The sequence below is a fragment of the Kogia breviceps genome, chromosome 13 (assembly GCF_026419965.1).
Source record: "Kogia breviceps isolate mKogBre1 chromosome 13, mKogBre1 haplotype 1, whole genome shotgun sequence".
Lineage (NCBI taxonomy): Eukaryota > Metazoa > Chordata > Mammalia > Artiodactyla > Physeteridae > Kogia > Kogia breviceps.
The window spans coordinates 84,431,932-84,455,278 of NC_081322.1; the positions used below are offsets into that span (position 1 = coordinate 84,431,932).

Genomic DNA, 23,347 nt, shown 5'->3' on the forward strand with positions numbered 1-23,347 from the left:
CCCCATCCACTTCATTCATCACAGCCTCTCCGGTGGGGTGCCCGTCACTTCCTGGCTGTGTGACTGTCAGGAAGCTTCGTGATCTCTGTGACTCAGTTTCCTCATCAGCCAGTGGATGTAATGGTAGGACCTACTCACAGGCCTGTTGGAAGAATTAATGAGATAATATGTATAAAGGGCTTAGGCCTGACAGCTACAAATCGCTGTTTGTGTTTTAATGTGTGCATGCAATTCATGGGTCCGGCCAGAAGATGGCAGCCCTGCACATTTGTTAACTGTTGCTAGTTTTTTGGGGGGTCTTTTTGGACAGAAAAACCAGGGTTCTCCATTCCTTTCTCTTGGATCAGTCTCTTTACGGGTTAAAGGTGACCGTTCTCATTTAACCGGCTGAGCTAACCAGCATGGAGGACCCCACCGGGCTCATCTTAACTCACTGAGTTGTTGCCAGTGCCTGCCTTCTTGTACTCTTTTTTTTTTTTTTTTTTTTCAAATTTACATTTAAAAAAATATTTATTTATCTGGCTGCGTCAGGTCTTAGTTGTGGCGCGCAGGATCTTTGTTACAGCATGCAGGATGAGTGGGCTCCGTAGCTGTGGCGTGTGGGCTCGGTTGCCCCCGCAGCATGTGAGATCTCCGTTCCCCGATCAGGGATCGAACCCGCGTCCTCGGCATTGGAAGCCGAATTCTTAACCACCGGACCACCAGGGAAGTCCCTCTTCTTGTATTCTTGACCCTTTGGTTCAACCGTGAATAATTTAGAACTAGAAACAAAAGCATCTCATGCTTCTCTGGGTGCAGCTTTATAAAACCAGGGGGTATAGTAATGAGAAACATCCGCTGTGATCTCAGTTTTGGAGCTGATGGGCAGTTGGCATTTCTATAAGAAAATAATTTCTTATCCCCCTAAATCTCTTCTCACAGTGTAAAGACAGTCGACCCTCCATTATCTGCAGGTTCTGCATCTGGGGGTTCAACCAACTGCAGACCAAAAATACCTGAAAAAATTCCAGAAAGTCCCCAAAAGCAAAACGTGAATTTGCCGCATGCTAGCAACTATTTACATAGCATTTACATTATACCAGGTATAATCAGTTATTTAGAGGTGATTTCAAGTACACAGGAGGATGTGCATAAGTTCTATGCAAATACTACGCCAATTTATCCAAGGGTCTTGAGCATCCTTGGATTTTGGTATCCTGGGGGCTCCTGGAACCAATCCCCAAAGGATAGTGAGGAACAACTGTACCAATAGAATCATTCATTGTTCCCAAATTATGTAGTTTGACCAAAAGTGACACATGGGACTCTCCAAGTTTTCCCCTGAGTGGGAAAATTTGATGTGCTGGTCCTCATCGGTCTGTGTGCCATTTTCTGTAACATTGCTGTTCTTTCCTCGAATATGGATGAAGGGGTCATGCGGCAGGATATGAGGTAAAAAGAGTAAGGGAATAATGCCTGTTAAAGATGGTGTGATGTGTGGAGGGAGGACCGCTGTGGAGTTGGAAAGACTTGGCCGACTTCTCCACCCTGTTGTGCTCTGGATCCTTGCCCTTGGAAAGACAGCAGTAACATCTCATCTTCACCGAGTGCCCACTATGTGCCCGGAACTATACTGAGCGCTTTTTGTCCATTACCTCAAAGAATTCTCAAGACAACCCAAATTCACAGCTGAAGGAATTGAGGCACAGAGAGGTTAGTTAACTTACTTAAGACCACACAGCTCATACAACAGTCTGATTCCTGGAACTGCTCACTCACCACTGCCTTCTGCTGCCCTTCCCCTTGGAGGCCGTTGGAGCATCTGATGAGGTAGGGCACATGCGGTGCTCAGAGCAGGGCCAGCACCCAGGTGCGCAGTAAACAGTAGCTACCATTGTTTGCCTTTTCTTGAAAACGTGAACCTATCCTGTAAGTCACACCCTCACATAAATTGTGAAAGGAGGGTGTCATCGAGGGCCCCTCAAGGGCACCTTTCTTGATTTTGATATCCCTCTTCTCATATTGCTCTAGAACATTCTACACCCAGCTCGCAGTGTCCTTTATCCTCCCTCCCAGCCAGTATCCTAAATCTCCCCTCTTCCGAGGAGCTTGCCTTTGACCCGGCCTCTCCTCCCTGCTCAGGTTCACCAGCTCCGTACTCTACCAGGGCCTCATCATGCACATGGGCGTCACCGGCGGGAACCTCTATCTGGACTTCTTCTACTCTGCTCTGGTCGAATTCCCGGCAGCTTTCATTATCCTCGTCACCATCGAGCGCTTCGGCTGCCTCTGCGCGCTGGCTGGGTCCAATCTGGTGGTGGGGGCAGCCTGCTTCCTCATGATCTTTATCTCACACGGTGAGTGGTCCACTTTCATCATCTTCCGGGTCATTGAATTGTGGGAATAGCGTGTTAACTCTTTTATAAGCCTCTGGAACAGGAACAAAGACTAAGGCATTACCTGAGTCTAGAATCATGTTTTAAAACATTTACATTGAGGCTTCCCTGGTGGCGCAGTGGTTGAGAGTCCGCCTGCCGATGCAGGGGACGCGGGTTCGTGCCCCGGTCCGGGAAGATCCCACATGCCGCGGAGCGGCTGGGCCCGTGAGCCATGGCCGCTGAGCCTGCGCGTCCGGAGCCTGTGCTCCGCAACGGGAGAGGCCACAACAGTGAGAGGCCCGCGTACCGCAAAAAAAAAATAAATAAATAAAAAACATTTACATTGAGGTATAACATACATACAATGAGTCCATTATAAGTGCTCAAGCCAGTGAATTTTTACATGTATGTATGCCTGGGCACCACGACCTACAAAAAGATAAAAGAAGATTGCCAACATCTCGGAAGGTTTCCTCACCCTCCTTGACCATCAGTATTCACCACCCCTGCACGGGTCACCACTGCTCTGGTCTCTGCCACTGCAGATTAATGTTGACTGTTCTTGAACTTCATACAAACGGAACCGTACCACGCGTGCTCTGTATGACCTCACTTCATTTGCTCATCCTTAACGTCCACGGGGTTTGTCCACGTTGTCATGAGAGTGAAGTTTGTACTTTTTCCTTATCGTGCAGCGTCCCAGTGTATGAATACCCCACTATACATCCACGCCACTGTTGATTGACAGTTGTGTGGCCTCCGGCATCTGCCTATTGGGATTGAGGCTGCAGTGAACATTCGGGCACATCTTTTCGTGGGCAGTCATTTCCCTTGCTGCGAGGGGGACGTATGCTAGTTTTAGTAGATGTAGCCAGACCCCTCTCCATATGGTTGGACCAGTTCACACTCCCACCGCGACGCAGGAGCATTCCCACGGCTGCACATCCTCGCCAATGCTTGGTGTTGCTAGTCTTTCTAACACCAGCCGTTTTGGTACCTGTGAGCTTTACTCCATAATTCTTAGCAGTCCAAGGTAAGCCAAAGCAGAGTCATTTGGGTGGTTTTAATTTAAGTACATAAGTTGCCTTTCTCATCTCTTACCTTTGGAAATGTTGAAAAAAAACGAAGGCAGATTTGCTGTTTTCTCAGTTTTTATTACTTGTGCTCTGAGCTCACTGGTTTGAGTCATTTGGGCACAGGCTTTTGGATAGGATAGCACGGGAAGCGCCCTGTAAAATCTGTATTCTCAAGAACCAGGTTCTATAGATCAGGCTGGAAATTTAGAGAGATGGAAAAAGAGAACTCAAGTTTTTTTCTCCCTCCTTTCGTGGAGAGAGAACAGAGAAGACAGGAAAAGAGGCATAGTGCATCTGAAATCGATTTTACCCATTTTCTCCCCATCTCCCCCCTTTTTCTGGAATCCTGGTAAAATGGAATGAATGGGCATATTTTTATTTTTGTTTTTATTTTTTAGTAACAGCATGGAGTGCTGAGAGGGAGCCTGCGGTCTGAGACTGTTTCTCACCTCGGGGATAAATCTTAGGTGATGGCTCAGCTGAGAGAGAGCTGCCTCTGCCCGGGCCCGGGCCACTCTGCTGGGAGGAGACGAGGGTTCACTTTCCGCATATTCTCAGACTGCTCTGAAAGATGTTTGGGTTAAAAAATGTGCTGGGAAATGAGCACTAGGCTGCGGATGAGAAATCTGGTCTACCAGCTCCAGGGCTTGTGCCCGAGACAGCCACGCTGTTGAGGACCTGTTACGTTCCAGGCGCCGTGCCAGCAGCCACGCTATCCACGATAATTAAAAAGCCAACACTTACGGAGTGGTCACGGTGCACATCTGACATGTATTATCTCTAAATCTCACAACAACCTATAAGCTGGGTAAAATTATTCCCATTTTACAGCTGAGGAGACGGAAGCATGAATAAGTAAATCGTGGACTTCCCTGGTGGCGCGGTGGTTAAGAATCCGCCTGCCAATGCAGGGGACACGGGTTCGAGCCCCGGTCCGGGAAGATCCCACGTGCCGCGGAGCAACTAAGCCCGTGCGCCACAACTGCTGAACCTGCGCTCTAGAGCCCGTGAGCCACAAGTAGTGAGCCTGCGTGCCACAACTACCCAACACAGCCAAAATATAAATAAATTAATTAATTTTAAAAAACGAAGAAGAAGTAAAGCGTTTGCCAGGTCCCACCGCTGACGGGAGGCCGAGCTGAGATTCGAAAAGCACATTCGTCTCTCTGCCCAGCAGGGCCTCCCCTCATGCGTCATCAAGTCCTGAAACCTTTCAGGACTCAGTTAACGTATCCACAATGGAGGGGTCAGATAAGACAATCTTTCCGGCCCTTCCAGCTCTGAAGTACAAGGTTCCAATCATGGCTTCTCCCGGCAACTCCATGGGCACAGTCCTCACTTGCTCTCCACACCCTCCGTGTGTTTCTTCTCCAGATCTGCACTGGTTGAATATCGTGGTAGCTTGTGTTGGCCGAATGGGAATCACCCTCGCGTTCCAGATGGTGTGCCTGGTGAATGCTGAGTTGTACCCTACGTTCCTCAGGTGAGTGCACGCTGGTGTGGGCCGGGTGGCTGCTGGCAGAGCTGTGGGCCAGCCAGGCTCGGTGAGGACCATCCGCCAAGAGGCCCCAAGGGCGGATTGTTTGACATTGAGATGGGGGCTGGGCATCAAAAACAGGCCCCTCGCCTAATCTGGTAGAGAAGGTGGAATGCACAGGTTCAGTGGACAAAGGGTCGCATCGTGCCCTGTACAGAGGGCAAGCGCAAGAGACAAGGCGTCTGGCACAGAGGAGAGAGCCCTGGGCGGCGCGTGGGAGGCTGAGGTTCAACCCTGTCCTTCGCCCCAACCTGTTGTCTAAACTTCCACAGCTCCACTGACACCTCTGGACATAAGTTGCTTCAGAGCAGTTCATATTCGTACAGTGACATACAGAGCATTGCCAGACTTGGGCAGCAGGTCATCCTACAATGTCTTTGCGATCCCATTTTACATATGAGAAAGCTGAGGTTTACAAAGAGAAAGAGACCTTCCAAGAGTCACACAGCTAGAAAGTGGCAGGGGCCAGACAAGAACCCACTTTCTTTCTTTCTTTCTTTCTCTCCCTCCCCCTTCCTTCCTTCCTTCCCCCCTTTCTTCCTTCCTTTCTCTCTCTCTCTTTCTTTCATTGAAGTCTAGTTGATTTACAATGTTGTGTTAATTTCTGCTGTACAACAGAGTGATTCAATTATGCATTATATATATATATATTCTTATATATATATATATATATATATATATATATATATATATATATATATTCTTTTTCATATTCTTTTCCATTATGGTTTATCCCAGGATATTGAATAGACTTCCCTGTGCTCTACAGTAGGACCTTTTTGTTTATCCATTCTATATATAATAGTTTGCATTTGCTGATCCCAAACTCCCAGTCTATCCTTCCCCCACCCCCTCAGCCTCTTGGCAACCAAGAACCCGCCTCTTTCTGACCTTGAAGCGGATGCTTGTCCCATGATGACTCGGTAAACATAGCAACAGGCCTAGAGGACTCATTGTTTAAAGTCAGGTTTGTTGAGGTAGAAGTTTCTTAGAGCAAAATTCCCCCTGAAAGGTACAGTTCGATTAGTGTTGATTATATTCGTTTCACCACCATCGCAGTCAATGTAATAGAGAGACATTTCCATCACCTCCAAATGCTTCCTCCTATCCCTTTGTGGTCCATCTTCTCCCCTCCCACCTCCAGTACCTGGCAACCACTGGTCTGATTTCTCTCCCTGTGGTTTTGCCTTTTCCGGAATGTTACGTAAAGGAAATAACATAGAGCGTAGCCTTTTGTGTTTGGCTCCTTTCACGTGGCGTGGCGGGACCCGTGCACGCTGTGGCGCGTAGCAGTGCTTCGTTCCTTCTTATCGCTGAGTACTGTCCCCCGTGTGGGAGATGTGCCACGATTTGTTTGTCCATTTCCCAGCCCATGGGGGTTTGGGCTCTTTCCAGATCGGGGTAATTACGATACAGCTGCCAATAAGAATTCACATACAGGTGTTTGAGTGGACATATGTCTTCATTTCTCTTAGGTAAAAACTTAGGAGTGATTAATTACATGGGGCTGAGTGAACTGATGAGGAGGATTATAATTTTTGTGACTTTATGTTTGAATAAAAAAAAAATCCCACAAGGACTCGGGCAAAAAATATACAAATCAGTTTTCACTGCAAAGTAAAGGAGCGGTTACAGTGGAGGATGACTGGACTGAATGTCAATATTATGACACAGTACAAGTGTGTTTCATGTTTGGTAATTGCAATCATTGTTGCTTTTGCTGTGGTCAACCATTTACAATGCCTGGTGTCAGTCTATTTATCTCCTGTAAAAATAAAATACAGTGTGTGTGTGTGTGTGTGTGTGTGTGAAAAAAATAACTAAATAAAAAATAAGTAGAATAGCAAAAATAAAAACACTTAGGAGTGGGTCACGTGGTGGATGTGAGTTTAAATTCATGAGAAACTGTCAGAATGTTTTTCAAAGTGGCCGCACCATTTTCTGTTCCACGAGCTGCGTGTGAGAGAGCTGTTCGTTCTACATCCTCATCAGTCCTTGGTATCGCCAGCTTTTAAAAAAAATAAGTAATTCTTGGAAACGGTGGTATTACTGTGACTTTTTTTTTCCCCAAGGAAAATTTTATTGATGGCACTAGTTTACTTCCCTTCCAAAATAAATAAAGAAAGAAAGAGACAATTGAAACTAAACGAAGTAAACAATCTCAAATTTTTATTGTCTTCATAACAAAACAAAATAGGAAGCTCCCGGCTGGATCACTTGGCCCTTTCTCTTCCTATCTCCTCCCTGCTCAAAATGCTTTGCATCTCTTACTAGCCAGCATTCTCGTGGAGCTGCAGTTCGGCTCCACACATTCAGGCCTCAGCACAATCTTCTTTGCGGTTTCAGCCTTTTTCCGGAAAATCGGCTTAGTCTGCCCTCCACAGCCACTGTGCTTCCTGTCGTGCCGCCGCTTTCCCTGGGCGTACAGAGAATCCTTGCCCTTCTTGTACTGTGTCACCTCGTGGGGTCGGTGCCTGCCACACTTCTTACAGAAAGGCTGGCGGGTTTCAGGAACGTTCACCATGCTTGTGAGAGCGCTGTCGGCATGGAAAGAGCTCTTACTGCGACTTTGATTTACATTGTCCTAATTACTAATAATGTTGAGCGTCTTTGCATGGACTTATTATCATGTGTATCTTAGAAGACTTCGTTTAAATGAAGAGTGTTTTTATTGTAAAAGTAATTAACCACTTTAGTTAAAGCTTTAATTCTGATCTTTGTTAGAATTTGGCAGATCTCCTTAAACTTGTTTTTTCCTCTGTATAAATTGTTTCGTCTCCCCATGTCATCAGACCAGTGAAGTCTAAGCACTATTCCAGCTCCTCATCCTCCTCTCACACCGGGACAGCTCTCAGGACCCCTCCCTAAGCCAGAAGACACAAGGGTGACTCTGATCCACTCTTCCCTCTCTCCCGCCCATCCCTTCGATAAAAGGCCCTCTCTCGTATTCTCATCTGGAAAAGGTTGCTTGGAATGAGTGCAAAGAGACGAAGACAAATGAAAGAGAAAAACCTACATCTGGCAGTTCTGAGATGAGTCTAAAATAGCCGGGCCAAACAATTCCATTGTCATGGCCACTGGACCCAGAATGTAAAGTGCCAAAGGTACTGAGTGCCTGGCCCTGGGTGGAGGAAGGCCAAGTGACAGTCCTCCAGGAGCCCTTGACCGTTTGTGCAGAGAGTCAATTTGATGAGGATTCTGAGTCATTAGCAAGGGAGGCCAGATGTTCAGAAATAACTTAAACTTGATCCACACACACCACACACAAAAGCAAGGCAGTCAGGGAAGTTTCGATATTTTCAATCAATTGAATCAAATTGAAATCGGAAAAAAGGGATTATTACTTTATAAACACTTCGAGTGCAAACAGTTTCTAGGTAAACCATTTTGACCCTGCCTCTTATTCACAGGAGGCTTTAGAGTTGAACAGCACCCTCCTTCTAACTGTCTGCAGCATATATTATCAAGAGCATTCTTTTGGCATCAATATGCTCTGCCTTGTATTGAAAATCATCCTCCTATTTTTACCTCATCATTATATTATGAGCTCCTTGAAAGCAGGAACTACATCTCATACCTCTCTGTACCTCCTGAAACTGTTCTATAGCTATACTAACCAGTCACCTGGTGCTTGTAGAATGAACGAATGAAGTATCACAGATACATGAATTTTAAAGAAGGGGACTGGTTCTTCACTTCATCTAGCTTCTGTGTGCTTATCAAATTTTTCTCTCTTTTTAAGACTTATTTTCTTAAAATTGTAAAAAAAAATAATGGTGTCTTTTTCTCCTCCTCTTGGAAATCACACTATCGCTATTAGAAGAATGAGAAACAGAAGAAAAAATATGCAAGTGCATTTTTGAAACTAGGATGACCCTGCAAGTCAGTAGTGAAGAAGAAGGGCTGCCTACTGCAGTGAGTCTAAGAGGGTCTGGAAGACTCCAGGGAAGCTCACTGTGACAGCAAACACGAGACAAGGCCGGTGGTTTTCCAGAGTAGGACGTGTACATTGAAGGGTCTAACCCACAAGCGCTTGTTGCTGTAACAGGGAGGATGCAGGGCCGGGGGCATATGCTTCCTTCCCTGGGTGGTGTGTGGCTGGAGATGAGGCAGAGAGGGCAAGGCTGTGGGAGAACATTCAGGAACCTCTGAGGGAGCAGCGTGCTGTGAGGTGGGGTGGAAGAGAGAGCCCCTGCAGGGGGAGAAGTCCTGTACTGTCAGCCCCTGTAGACCAGGGGTAAGAGAGGCCAAAGCATCTAATCACAGACAACCCTGGTCAGAGAGAAAACTTCTAGTAGCCTAGAACATGCCCCTCCCCACAAATCCTTCTAAAATAGCTGATACAGAAAGAAATCATAGTACTGAAAGAAGAAGAATAAATTAAAAAGTAGCTTGCCCAGGAGCTCTACAAATATGAGATGAAAGGGGGAAAGGAAGAGAAAAAGCAAATGGCAAATGAAGAAAATGCACAGGGAAACTATTGTCAGAACGCAAATGAAAAGTGTGGCCAAGTATACTACAACTAAATGCAAAATATGAATGAATCAATCATCTCTATAAAATAAGAGTGTAAAGCAGAGATGCAAGTTCTTGGGAGACTATGTGATAAGACAATAGATGAAGTCAGCTCAGGCTAAAAAGAAACAAAAAGAAAACTTAAAATACTTGGCAAATGAAACCTACTTTGAAAGCAGTACAAGGGGAAACTGATATATTAAAGGAAAGGCAAGACAGGCCTAAGAGTTGCAAACTAAGATTGAAATAAGCAGAGTTTAAAAGGCTTAGAGATCATGTTTATACATATGTTCCCAAGAAGATAATTGAAATAATGAAACAAAAGAACTTCAAGAAAAAAAATAAACTTGAAGAAAATGTCTGACAATAAAAGAATGCTTGGATTTATAATTTGAAGTGGCATATGCCATGTAACAGAACAGACTGACCCAGAACACGCACACACAACATCAAGAAAGGCGCATCACAAAAATCTTAAAAAACAGTCAGAGAAAAAAGACAGAAAAAGGAACAAAGAAAATAAGGACAGTAGATTTCTCATTGGAAACAATGCAAACAAGAAGGTGGTAGGACGACATCCTTGATGTACTGAAAGACAAACTGTCAACCTAGAATTCGGTGTGATTGATTAAATCATCAGTGATTAACTCCATCTCCAGCCCCTCTCCCCTCCCTGGAGGTTCGGGAATGGTGTGTTTGCTTTAAAACAAGCTTACCATTTGGAAAATTGATTCACAGAGGTGTCGTCTTTTTTGTTCTCTGTATTTTATCAGGAACCTTGGAGTGATGGTGTGTTCCTCCCTGTGTGACTTGGGTGGGGTCCTCACCCCCTTTCTGGTCTTCAGGCTGATGGAGGTTTGGCAAGGCTTACCACTCATTTTGTTTGGTAAGACTTCATGCGACATTTATTATTCCTTCCTTCCAGTTCAGTGTGAATACTCGAGAACTATCTGATGAGCAAATGATATCCCCCAGTGAGTGTACAGAAGGGGAGGATGCTGCCTGCTCTTTCATTGGCTCCTGGTTCACTCTGTCTTGCTTCACGGGGTAGATAAGATGCTGTTCCTAGAAGGTGGGCCAGAGGTTTATGTCCTATGGCTCTGGAGTCCAATAATTCATTCTATGGAATAGAATCGGAGAGAACATTTGACATAGCCTCCTGGTTTCTTATGAATTTGACTCCCAATTTTTGTGTATTTAACATGTAATTGCTAGAGGTTTGAAGATGCTAGATTATCATCCCTGTTCTGCGTCCAGATCTTAACAATTGACAGCAGACACGGGGGACAAATGGGAATCGACGTTTAGTATCAGCTTTGTTACTGATTATATTGGGTTAGAGAAGGAGGAGGGGACTCTCCCACCTCTTCCCAAACCTACCACTCGGTGGAGGGCAAAATGGCCGCCCTTGTAGAGCGTTGCCATATGTCTGGGTCCAGGTGAACCCGCGAGGGACGACGGGGGGTGATGAGTAGCAAGAGAGACCCACACTGCCCACATACATATCACCTAGGCTCCGTATCAAATGTATATATGGTAACATAATATTTATATATACTAACTGTAATATAATGTATGTTATAAAGTATATAATTATATATTACAACAAATTATTGTATATAATATATACTATAGTTACTGAATATAAATGATAATATATAAATTATGGTTAGTCTATACAAATACTATAATATATTATGTTAAATTAATATAGTATTTTATATATATAGTAACTAGTTAAAATTGAGTCCCATATTGTTCTTGAAGTACCTGAATCAATAAATCCCCCTAATACTTAAACTTCAGTTACTGTAGGACTATATACTTACGTGGAAGTAAAACAAAGACAATATTCCCGTTTCTTACTCCGCCATTTCCCCACTTATCCTATTGCTTTCATTTTCTAGATGTTCCCAACTTTTTAAAAGTGACCCTCACATGCGTATTACCCAGGCATCTCGTTAGTTAGCTGTCATCCTATGTAAATGGTATTGACCGTGCGCTAATGGCTCCATGTGAAATCTGTCTCATCTGAAGCGGCTCTGGGGCTAGTTGCCGGGGGAATGACGCTGCTTCTTCCGGAGACCAAGGGGGTCGCTTTGCCGGAGACCATCAGGGACGCAGAGAACCTGCGGAGGTGAGCCCTGGCCGCTGGGGCAGACGGTCATCCGGCCTGAACTGTGAGGTACAGTGATTTGTCTGTGATGCTGACCACGTGGAACACCGAGGTCCCCAGGTCACCCCTCCCCCCCCCGAGTTAACAGCTCTGAGTTGGAAGCTATTTTTAAATCAGTCTTCCGTCTTTTTAGCGATGGTTGGTTCAGCTTCCTTAGTGACTTTCTTCACAAAGAAGAGCCACTTAAAACTTTCATTCCCATGATGGGGACGAGTGCTCGGTGGGGTCCCAGGTCCTACCCTTAAAGCCATAAAAAAGGAAAGGAAGAAAGACAAAGCCTTTGATGATGTGGTCGTTACAGGCTCGGTTCTCTGGATCCCACAGTAAGGACACAAGTGTCCCCGGGAAGTAGAGAATAGACTCCGTGGACTCAGTGAGGCCTGGGTTCAGTCCGGGGGTGGTCGCCTGCTTGGCCAAGTGACCTTGGGAATGTCATGGAACCCTATAACCTTCACTTCCTCACCTGAAAAATAGCCATGATGATACTTGAGAGGGTTGCTGTGAAAGTTCAATGAGATAAAGCAGGTGATAGCGACCAATCCATTGCCCGGCACATAGTAGGTGTTCAATAAATCCTAGATTCTCTCCATTCTTCTCGCATATGGTGTGATTTCCTCAGTGACGCTCAAACGTAGTATGCAGAAGAATGCAGATTCCTGGGCCTTCTAGGTTTCTGACTCGGTAAATGAATGGAGGAACCCGGAAACCTGAACTTTTAATGACAGTCGATACCCGTTCAGGCCCTCTGTGCTCCTCACTTTGAGGAAATCTGCATTACTCAGCGCCGATAAGGGACAAACACTATTTTAACTGTAAACGCGTTCTGTAATTGCTGACGACAAGCTTCCTTTTGGTCCCAAGCTGTAGACATATATAGCTAAGGTTGACTACCTGACTTTAAAATGTTGCATTGTAATGTGTCTGTAGGCACTTTGTCATCTTTTAAGATGTTGCGTTTATCCCTTCACTCCGTCAGCGTAGCCATTCCTGGCCTGCCAGCTGAGGCCAGGGGCTTCTGCTCTGAGCCCAACACCACCCTGTCCACCCTGGGTTCTTGATAACGCCCTGCACAAAGCATAATCATCACTTACTTCATTATCTGTTTTCTCCGCTATCCTAATTCCCTAAATAGTGGCCCCGGTCTGTTGCCGGAGAGAACATTTCAATGACGCCTTCTTCCCTACTTTCCAGGAAACAAGGTCAGGGGAAGGGAGTAGTGGTAGCTCCAGCTAACGGAGGGCTCGCGGCGCGGCGCGTCAGCTTCACGGAGTTTCAGCTGCCTTCTCACCCCGTCCTCTCAAAGCACTGCGAGGCAGCTCCTGTCATTAGCGTACCCATTCTACAGATGGAAGAAATAATGGCAGATACCCTCACCGTCCCCAGCTTCAGAATGGAGTGTGGACTGTCGGGTGATGGAGTGAGGTGGCAACGCAACAGGTGCTCTGTGTGAAGGGCTGGCAACCGTTCTGTTAAAGGGCCAGGCAGTACGCATTTCTGGCTTCGGGGACATTGTCTCTGTTGCCAAGTTCTGCCCTCTCAGCACGGAAGCAGCCACAGACAGTACACAAACGAACGGGCATGGCTGAGTTCCAGCACAACTTTATTTATGGATGTTGAAATTTAGATTTCATCTAATTTCCAAGTGTCAAGAAATTATCTTTTATTTTGAATTTTTGAAAACTATTTAAAAATGTAAGAAACCGTTCTTAGCAGCCAGGCAGAGAACCAGAAGTGGTCACTGGCGGTCTCTACTGACCTTTCTCTTCTTTGTCACCTGCTGTCCTTGTTCTCACCTCTTCTTTTGAGACTTATTCCTGGGTACAACTTTGCAACAGTTTCTTATTCAAGCCATTATGTATTTTAATTAATCAATTAATTTTTAATTAATTAATTTTTGGCCGCACTGGGTCTTTGTTGCTGGGCACAGGCTTTCTCTAGTTGCAGTGAGGGGGGGAGGCTACTCTTCGTTGCAATGCGCGGGCTTCTCATTGCGGTGGCGTCTTTTGTTGCGGAGCACGGGCCCTAGGCGCACGGGCTTCAGTAGTTGTGGCACGCGGGCTCGGTAGTTGTGGCTCGCGGGCTCTAGAGCGCAGGCTCAGTAGTTGTGGCGCACGGGCTCAGTTGCTCCGCGGCATGTGGGATCTTCCTGGACCAGGGCTTGAACCCGTGTCCCCTAAACTGGCAGGCGGATTCTTAACCACTGCGCCACCAGGAAAGTCCCCCATTATGTGTTTTAACTTAGATTTTAAATTTTTGTTTGCTACAGGAAAGCAAAGCCCAGAGAAAACAAGATTTACCTTCAAATCCAAACATCAGAATCCAACTCTCAGGCACCCGAGCGGGATGCTTCGCTGGGCACCGGGTGGCGGAGATGAGGACAGAGCTGTCATCGGAAGAAATGCTCTGAAGCCCTAAGCTTTTCCTCCCACTTGCCCGCCCCTGAGTCAGTATCAGTTCTAAAGAACGCTAAATGTGCTTTGTTTTGTTTTATTTTCTTTGTTTTAAGTCTCTCAAAGCCCTGGCTGTCTTTTATCTACTTATCCTTTCCAGTGAGAGCTGTTGGTGGTTACCAGGTACTTAATTATCTAAATCGCTTAGAAGGTCCAATAGAATTTAAATACTGTTATAAAAGCGGCCTCCGTAACTGGTTTCCTAGAATAAGTATTGTTTTATTCACTCTGAAAGAAAATGTCTTTGTATTTGTAGGTGCCTGTGTTGGCAAAAGTATTTCAACATGTAGAGTTCTCGGAGGGCACTTGGTTTTTAAACATGGTGATTCCTCCAGCAAACTCTACACCAGTCCTGTTTACACATAATGGCATAAGACTTGCTCCTTAGGGAAGACGTTTCTGCCACTTACATTCTAAGAATACTTTATTCTATTTCACTCTTGCTTTTAGTTCTTGTTGGAGATACTAGAAGGTCAACTCATGCCAACTATGGAATATCACAGTAAATATAGCAAAAAGAGGAGTTCAGTTCACTGTGAGTCAGTAGTAACTGGTTCAAGGTCTGGTTCAAGAAGTGATTTCATTCCTGGAGTACACACAAACTTTACTTAAATTTCTTTAAGTGTGAGACAAACCACAAAGACAACATCCTGGGCACCCTTCAGAGTTCACTGGGGGAAAAGAGATTCTAATGTGAATTGGAGGCATATGATCAAAGACCTGTGGTCGTTTTCTAAGCGGGGGGCCGGCCTCGGGGACCTGAGATCTCAGGATTCTGTCCTGGATGGCACCTGACCTTCCCTTGAGAATGGACGTGGGCTACTTGGAAACCTGAAACCGTGCCCTTGGCAAAAAAACCCACAAAAACTAAAAATCAACTATACTTCGATTAAAAAATTATAAATAAATAAATAACAAAAACACATCTGGACCCATGGAGGGGACCTAGTGCTTCATTTCAGCTTCTCCCAATCAAAGCCTTGACTCTGTATCTTATCTTTTTGACCTTCGCAATTATACTCTTTACTGGTAACAAATATGTAAATTGCAAGCTTTGAATCAGTTTTTCAAATGTGTATTAAAAATGCCCTCTCTAATCTTTCTTAGAATCCTTGGGCAAAATTCCTGAGGAAGGCTTTAGACAGAGAGGGGTCATCGTTAAAACAACAGAGAAACCTCTGTCTTTCTGCTCAGAAGACATGTCTGGACAAATTAGATGGCCCTGTTTCTGGAAGAGAAGCAGGTCAGGCTTTACTTGAACAAACACAAGGGTTTGGATCGCAGTGTGGTCTGTCTAAACAGTGAAGGATTGCGTGTCTGCAGACCCAGGAGCAGCTCCTATATGTCAAGAGGTGACGCTGGGCCTCTTCCCTTCCTGCCTTCCTCGCCGTGGCTACAACGAACGAGCCAGCGTGAATCCCATTAGAGGAGGGTGGAGGGCACAGATGGCTTGTGACTACCCGCAGAGCCCGGGAGGTGTGACTCGGGCCTCAGAAAACAGAAGAAGCTCCTGGAGAGGGCGTGGCAGCCAGGGGCCCCCTCCTTCCCGGCAGCTGGGAAGTCCTGTTCCTTCAGCAAGCATGTGCTGAGCGCCTGCTGTATGCCTCTGTCATCTTGGGCTCTCAGAAAGGCCGAAGGCAGCTGCAGGGTGTGCTGGGAACCGTGCCACGTGGGGATTCACAGTAGGAATGAAGCCTTTGTGAGGCCGTTTTGGTCGCATTGTGAGACGAGGTGGATTAGCAAGGCCGGCCTCTTAAGTAGGTGGAGGGATTTGAGGGTCTCGGCAATCACCTCCCCAGTCCTGCCCCAACGTTTCCTTCCGTGCCTGGAGCCCAACCTTTAGAGATTTCTCCCTGCGGGTCTTGAAAGCCAACCCCTGAGATGGAAGAAAACGAGCAATGGGGACGGGGTCGCCTGCCAGGTGGGAGCCGAGTGGACTGGGGACGGGAGGGGCGGGGACGGTGCCTGAAGAGGGCAGGTGGCCGCAGGGCAGGAAGTGCCCCCTCTTGGCCTCACTCCCTGGGGCACTGAGTGGCCATAGAGCAGCAGCCTTACGTCGCAGAGGAGACCCGACCCTGGAGGGAGCTGGATGTGACTCCCACGCCTCCTCTACCATCTACCGATTTTATGGTTTGTCCCAGCCTCCGTGCCACCTGGTCCCCACATCTGCATCCTGCAGGGGAGCCACCGAGCTCCCGCTGGAGAAAGAACTGAGCCGTCCCACCAGCTCCCCCCCCTGCGCCTGGTTGCGGAGGGCAGTGGGTCCTATTGTCCACCCCACTTCGGCCTCCTCCCCGCAGGTGAGGGTTCAGTGTCTGGCGCCTGAAGATGTTGGTGGAGCTCCCAGGGGGTACGTTAGTCTGGGTTAAATTCGCCTGTAAGTGAAAGCCCCCAACTATCAGAGGCTTCAACTGGATAAAGTTCTTCCTTTCTTATATTCAAGAAGTCCGAGGCCGCCTGCCCAGGGCTAGTTGGTGGCTTGGGGACGGCCCAGGTGCCGCCGTCTCGTTGCTCTGCTGAGCAGGGCTTCCCAGGTGCCAGGTGGCTGCTGGGACCGTGCCCATCATATGCACACACGTTGCAGGGGATGAGCCGCAGCGTGGAGGACAGGCTTCCTTTGAGGACACTTCCTGGAAGAGTGGGGGATTGAGATGAAGACTAAGTTTGAGAAAAGCAGGATTACGTGTCTCACACGTTTGAGCTGTTTGGCCTGAGAACTGGTGGAGTCAGGCCCTACACGTTGCTCTGCAGGTTAATGTCCTTCCATTTCAGGCCACATGGGTCTGAGTCTTTTAAATGACTGCATAGTGACGCGCTGAGCGAGAGAAGTTATTCAGCCATTTCTGTTCCTAGAATTTGGTCCCCTTCGCTGGAAATTAAATGGCGGGGATTTTGTTGGCTTCCCTGCCCCATCTCGTTTGCCTTACCCCCTCTGCCTGGCCTGCCTCTCCTTGGGGTGGCCAGGGAGCCATCAGGACAGCAGCCCGACACTGCCTCCTGGCCGGGCTTTCCCACCCGGATGGGGCAAAAGGGCTCCCGGACTCCCTGAGCTTGGTCCCCCTCCACAAACCCTTCCCAAGCTCCATGTTAACATCTTCTCTTTCCAGTGTTTGTCAGCAGGTCCGAACAGTGTACAGTCTATCTCTGCTCCTCTTAGCACTTCGTGTGCTTAAATGTGTGTTTTTCTTGCTGAACCAAATCTGCTTTGATTCATCCTACGAAATCACGCCGTTCCCTCTCTCTATTGCATTTCACACCGCATGTGACATTACCTATAAAATCATCCAGACGTACACGACTGCTTATGAAGTCTCTCAATAGGCACACTTCCCAAACATCTCAGTTAAAAATTTTGCTCTGGGCTTCCCTGGTGGCGCAGTGGTTGAGAGTCCGCCTGCCGATGCAGGGGACGTGGGTTCGTGCCCCGGTCCGGGAAGATCCCACGTGCCGCGGAGCGGCTGGGCCCGTGAGCCGTGGCCGCTGCGCCTGCGCGTCCGGAGCCTGTGCTCCGCAACGGGAGAGGCCACAACAGTGAGAGGCCGCGTACCAAAAAAAAAAAAAAAAAAAATTTGGCTCTGTCTTAATTAAACAACTCCTTACCCACTAGGTACTGTACTTAGCCCTCAAATGCAAGTGAACATGTTCTGACCTTCTGCCCTTTGAGGAATATGGAGGGAAGGGACTCACTGCCCCCAAGGCTGCTGTCCCTTTGGGGAGTGACGCTCCCAGGGACCAAAGGGCCTTTTGTTTAGCAAATCTGCCTCCCTTGGCCCTTTTGGGAATGAAAGCTGGGTTGGGAAGGAGATGAGAAAACAAAGAGCTGGCTAATCTGTAATTTATAAAACTGGGAGCTCAAAGCTGCCTTCTAGATTAAAAACGGAGGGACAAGGGGGATCTTTAGAAGAAGGGAAGGAAGCTAGAATGAAGATGTGGGAATGAGGCGCACATCTGAGCAGACCGGCCCCTCAGAGGTCAGGAGGTCTCTCGTATGCGTCCTCTCATCCCACCGTGACACCTGTCCACTGTGCTTTCCCCAGCGGCCTGAGGACAGGAGGCCTGATCACAGTTGCTAAGTGCTCCAAAAGGGAGGTACTGCCTGCTTTTCACACGCGCCCTGGCTGGCGATGTCAGGATTCTCTGCTGGTTCCAGGAGGGTACGGTGGGGGTTTTTCAAGAGCTTGAGAACAGAGCTTGGTGATGCATGGGCCCATCTTCTAACCTCTTCAAGTCAGATGCTAGTTTTGTTTCCATCTAGTCCTGGAGGGAGGGTCTGGCCTACTTAGAGGATCACACTTGGTCGTTCAGTTTCCCTAGTTTAGAGAAACCTTCTCAGTGGCCGTCTGTGCCTCAGTGACCCTCTAACTGTATGAAAATGTTCCTCCCCTTTCCAGGCCTAGATTTCAGGCCCTTCGTCCCCCAGCCCTGTGACTTCGTCTCCATGGGCTGACATCCCCTCCGACTCCAAACACCGACGCTCATAATCTACCCTCCGCAACTGACCATCCAGTCCGAAGGTCCGTCTGTCTCTCACTGTCCAAAGAATGTTTGGTTTTCCATCTGCTCTGCTATCGTCGTCCCAGACATTAATATTAGTAATAAAATCTAGAATCGCTCTTCATGAAAAGCAGTGCCCTTTAAACATTTGGTAGTTGACCTGTGTACGGCAAGCTTTCGTGGCCTAATCTTTGTCTCAGTCCAAATTTGAACTTGGCGGCCAAGTGTCTTGTAAATACTTGTAATTTCACTCGTGGTTGAGGCTGCCTCTGCCCTGCCTGCTGACAGACTCAGCGGGACCGTGCGCCCCACGCACGCCAGGCGTCCGCGTTGCAGCCTCCTGCACACAGCTTGCTTGAAAGGAATTAAGACCCCAGGAAGAGTTGCTGTGGCTAGGCCTATAGGACAAGAAAAATGCAAATTTCAAAAGTTGGGGGGAACGTTTTTGCCAAAGAGAAAAGACTGTCAGGGATGATTAAAGTCACGCTAAAAAGGCAAAGATGCCTACGTATGGAGGGCTGGTAATGGCCAAGCAGGGACAATTTCTACATCATAAAAGCAGTAATTAGAGTCTATTGGAACAAGCTGAGACTATAAAAAGAGTCACAACCCGTGATAATACTTAAAAGGAAAAAATAATAGGAATTGAGCCAAGGAGAAAAGCACACATGAGTTTCCAATAAAGTCTATAAGGCATTCTATTAATTGTTCCACACAACTAATATGAATTTGCTACTCAGGGTTAGATTAATGCCAAGGTTAACAATCATAAATCAGAAACAGATGTAGAAGGAAAGAAAACATGGTCAAAATATATAATGTCTATGGTTTGATCATTTTAAATTAAAATACGTGGGCCATCCAGAATTAAACTGACCTGGAAACCAAGGTCAAATCTTTCAGGGACTCATTCCAAGTTGAGAACGATAGGTTGGGAACAGAGCATGTAGACTCGCTTGGTCCACATGGGAAAAGATGCCCCGAGCAGGGGTGGAGGGCTGGCAGATGGAGAGGGGCTGCAGAGGTCCACGGGCGTGACCCCAACCGTGACTCACGATGGCGGCAGGGTAGCTGCTGCTGTGGGCCCGGCTGCCCAGCAGGCCAGCTGTGTGTCGGGCAGAAACAGTCATGGAATTATCACCTTCAAATGTTAAAAAAATAAGAATAATATTTCAAAGTGATACAATTTCTTAATTCCTCCTGAAAAAATGGAAATCGCGAGACGGTTCCTTCCTACCTTACCTCTCACACTCTAATAGTAAATAGAGTCAAACCTTCAAGTGTTACTATAAATCCCAGGCCAGCACCCTGAAAAATTCTGAAAATTTTGCAGACACGGGCTCTCCCCACTTCCCCCTGCTCTCGTGGACATGATCAGGGAGGGTGAAGACAGCGAAGGGGCCGTGGCCCAGCGAGGCCCGCGGAAGCTCAGCTTCACGGGATTGCGTGGGACCCCACGGAGGAGCAAGTCCAAACGGTTGCCTTGATGATTGAATTGGAAGATAACAATCAGACATGTGCACGTAAAACAATACGTATTCTTCTTCTTTGTTTCAGAAAGTTTGAGGGACTCACTTGATGATAATCCACTAACAATTATCCAGAAGGCTAACAGGGGAGGGGCAGGATACGGTGAAAACCCCATGACGAAAAGAGATGACCGACAAGGACCTACCGTAGAGCACAGGGAACTCCACTCAATGCTCTGTAATGACCTATGTGGGAAAAGAATCTAAAAAAGAGTGGATATGTGTACATGTATTACTGATTCACTTTGCTGTACACCTGAAACTAACACAACACTGTAAATCAGCTATACTCCAATAAAAATTCAACACAGAAAAAAAGAAAAACCCATGACCCAATTCAAGGTCATGGAAAAATACTGTCCAGGGATTTGGGAAATCAAACTGATGACCCACTGTCATTTGAAATTGGGAGATTCTTGAAGATTGTTCCTTTTCCAGTACGGTCCCTGTGGACCAGCTGCTCCCGACATGGTTGTGATTGTTCAAAGCTGGAGACACAACGCACTGCATCTGACCGCTGGAGTTCCAGGTCCCAGACCAAAGGCCGCCCTCTAACAAGAAAGATGGATTTCCATCTCATCCCAAAGGCTCATGGAAGACATAACAAGTGGCCCTTGAAATCTTGTTCTGTGCTAGCTTTGCTCTACAGGACAGTTGTGCAATGTTGGACCACCACTATCTGTGGGAAAAGTCTGGGTAATTCTAACATTTGGTGCAGGAATTCTGGTTAATTTAGTCAAAGTAGCATAGTTTCTGGCAATGCATATGTGAGAGCCACTGCACAGAAGGATGCAGAGATGCTAATTAATTGTAAGTTAAAGAAAAATGACACACTTGGTAATGACAAAAAAAAAAAAAAATCAACACCAAAGAAATACAGTGAATGAATTAATGACCCTAGGTAAAAATGCTCTTACCTAGGAATCAGATCATTACCCGGTAATCATTATTGTCAGGCTGCACGGATGGACCTCTCTCACCCATATCCCCAGACTTTTATTTTGTCTTGGATAAATAAAGGCCAAGGTCAAGGCATGCTATGCCTCAAGAAGTGTCTTAACTGCTTCCATCAATTGATCAATCCATCAATCCAACCATCCACCATCAATTCACTTAGCAGTCAGTAACAAACCATCTATTATCTGCCAGACAGTTTAGGTACTGGGGATCCAGTTAGAGAAGAAGAAAGACAAAACCTCTTGCTCTTATAGAACTTAAATTCTAGTTGGGGGAGACAAACTAAACCAATAAACAAATGATTTGAGTAATTTCCAAAGGAAGTGAAGTCACACAGGACAACCGGATGCAGAAAGACTTGGCTGTGACCTCCCCACCCCCCGGGCTAATTTAGTTTAAGTAATTCTGTAAAAAATGTTTTTCTCGTGCTTCCCTGGTGGCGCAGTGGTTGAGAATCCACCTGCCGATGCAGGGGATACGGGTTCGTGCCCCGGTCCGGGAAGATCCCACATGCCACGGAGCGGCTGGACCCGCGAGCCATGGCCGCTGAGCCTGTGCATCCGGAGCCCGTGCTCCGCAACAGGAGAGGCCACAACAGTGAGAGGCCCGCGTACCGCAAAAAAAAAAAAAAAAAAAGAAACATTGCTATAGGGAAATGGCCTCTTCTGGGCCCCCATAGGATTTAATTTTTTAAAATATTGTACTTCTAATCATTTATTTTCAAAAATTTTATTTTGAAATAACTATAGATTTACAGGAAGTTGCAAAGATAGTACAGAGAGGTCCCGGGTCCCCTTCACCTAATATGCCCCAATGGTTACATCTTACATAATTAAAGTATAATATCAAAACCAGGAAAGTGACATTGAGGCAGTATGTGAATATGGATCTATGTCATTTTATCACTCGAGTGGGTTTAGGTAACCACTACCGTAATTAACCACTCATCTGTTTTCCATCTCAATAGGTTTTCTTTGAGATTGGCTTTTATCACTCAGCATAATGCCCTTGCTATCCATTCAAGTTGTCTGTGTGTTGTTGCTTTGTTGCTTTTCTTGCTGAGGAGTATTCCTTGGTACGAGGGGCAGTTTGGTCATTTCCAGATTTTGTCTATTATAGATAAAAACTGCCATTTATAGATAAAAACTGTGTGGAATTTTGTGTGGATATATGTTTTCCTTTCTGTGGGATAAATGCCCAGGAGTTCAATTGCTGGGTGATATTGTGAGTGCATGTTTAGTTTTTTTAAGAAACTGCCCAACTATTTTCCAGAGTTAATCATTTATTTTTAAAAACAGCATGCACATGCCATGGACATGCACATGAAAACATAAAAGTGCAAGAATTCCAGAAAAATCTAAAATCTTTCCTTGTGCACTGCCCAGTCCCATTCCTCCTCTCCCTAGATCATTAGTTAGATGTACATCCTATCATTCCTACGTTATTATTCCAAAAGTCACCTTTGCCCTTCATCATGGAGGTCTTTCTTCGGAGTAGATATATATCTTTTTCATTCCTTTTTAACCGCTAAGTCGATATACCATATTTATTTAAGCATTCCTCATATTTAAGGACTTTGGTTATTTCCAGTTTTTGCTGTCATCAACAAAGGATGCAATGAATACCTCTGAGATGCATCTGTGTACACATTTGTGTTTCTCAAAGATAGATGCCTAGGGGTGAAATTGTTGGGTCACAGACGTGTGCATTTCTACTATTGATGGACACTGCCAAATGGCTTCCGTAAAGAAGCTGCTAATCAATACTCCTGCCATCAATGCATGAAAGTTTCTTCATATCCTCATCCATACTTGCTATTTCCAATTTTATTAAGTTTTATTAGTTTTATTAATTAATCTGGTGAGTGAAAAATATTTCACTGTTATTTGTGTTTCCCTAATAGTGAGGATACACATCTTTTTTGATATAACTTAACCATTTTTTTTGAAGTTTTATTTTATTTTTTATTTTTATTCATTCATTTATTTATTTTTGGTTGCATTGGGTCTTCCTCTCTGCACATGGGCTTTCTCTAGTTGTGAAGCATGGTCTCTAGGTGCATGGGCTTCAGTAGTTGTGGCACGTGGGCTCAGTAGTTGTGGCTTGCAGTCTCTAGAGGGCAGGCTCAGTAGTTGTGGCACATGGACTTAGTTGCTCTGCGGCGTGTGGGATCTTCCCAGACCAGGGATCAAACCCTTGTCCCCTGCATTGACAGGTGGATTCTTTTTTTTTTTTTTTTTTTTTTTTTTTTTTGCG

The 23,347-nt window shown here is 46.1% G+C and overlaps 2 protein-coding genes across 2 annotated transcripts in view; one reads left to right on the top strand and one right to left on the bottom strand.

Annotated features, from left to right (window-relative positions):
* LOC131767988 (solute carrier family 22 member 1) overlaps positions 1–14,036 on the top strand; it is a 31,121-nt gene extending 17,085 nt beyond the window's left edge. Inside the window, exons 7-11 of the mRNA XM_059083523.2 lie at positions 2,122–2,336; positions 4,808–4,916; positions 10,259–10,371; positions 11,523–11,622; positions 13,928–14,036. Coding sequence (XP_058939506.1) covers positions 2,122–2,336; positions 4,808–4,916; positions 10,259–10,371; positions 11,523–11,622; positions 13,928–14,036 — 646 coding nt within the window. The remainder of the gene's footprint in view (positions 1–2,121; positions 2,337–4,807; positions 4,917–10,258; positions 10,372–11,522; positions 11,623–13,927) is intronic.
* Positions 7,219–7,494, bottom strand: LOC131767994 (large ribosomal subunit protein eL42-like). The gene has a single exon (XM_059083529.2). The coding sequence runs from the start codon at positions 7,492–7,494 to the stop codon at positions 7,219–7,221; it is 276 nt and encodes a 91-aa protein (XP_058939512.1).
* Positions 14,037–23,347: the final 9,311 nt, after the last annotated feature.

What these genes read in the sequence shown, in the direction of transcription:
- LOC131767994 (XM_059083529.2), bottom strand. Translation starts at nt 7,494, where the DNA reads ATGGTGAACGTTCCTGAAACCCGCCAGCCTTTCTGTAAGAAGTGTGGC.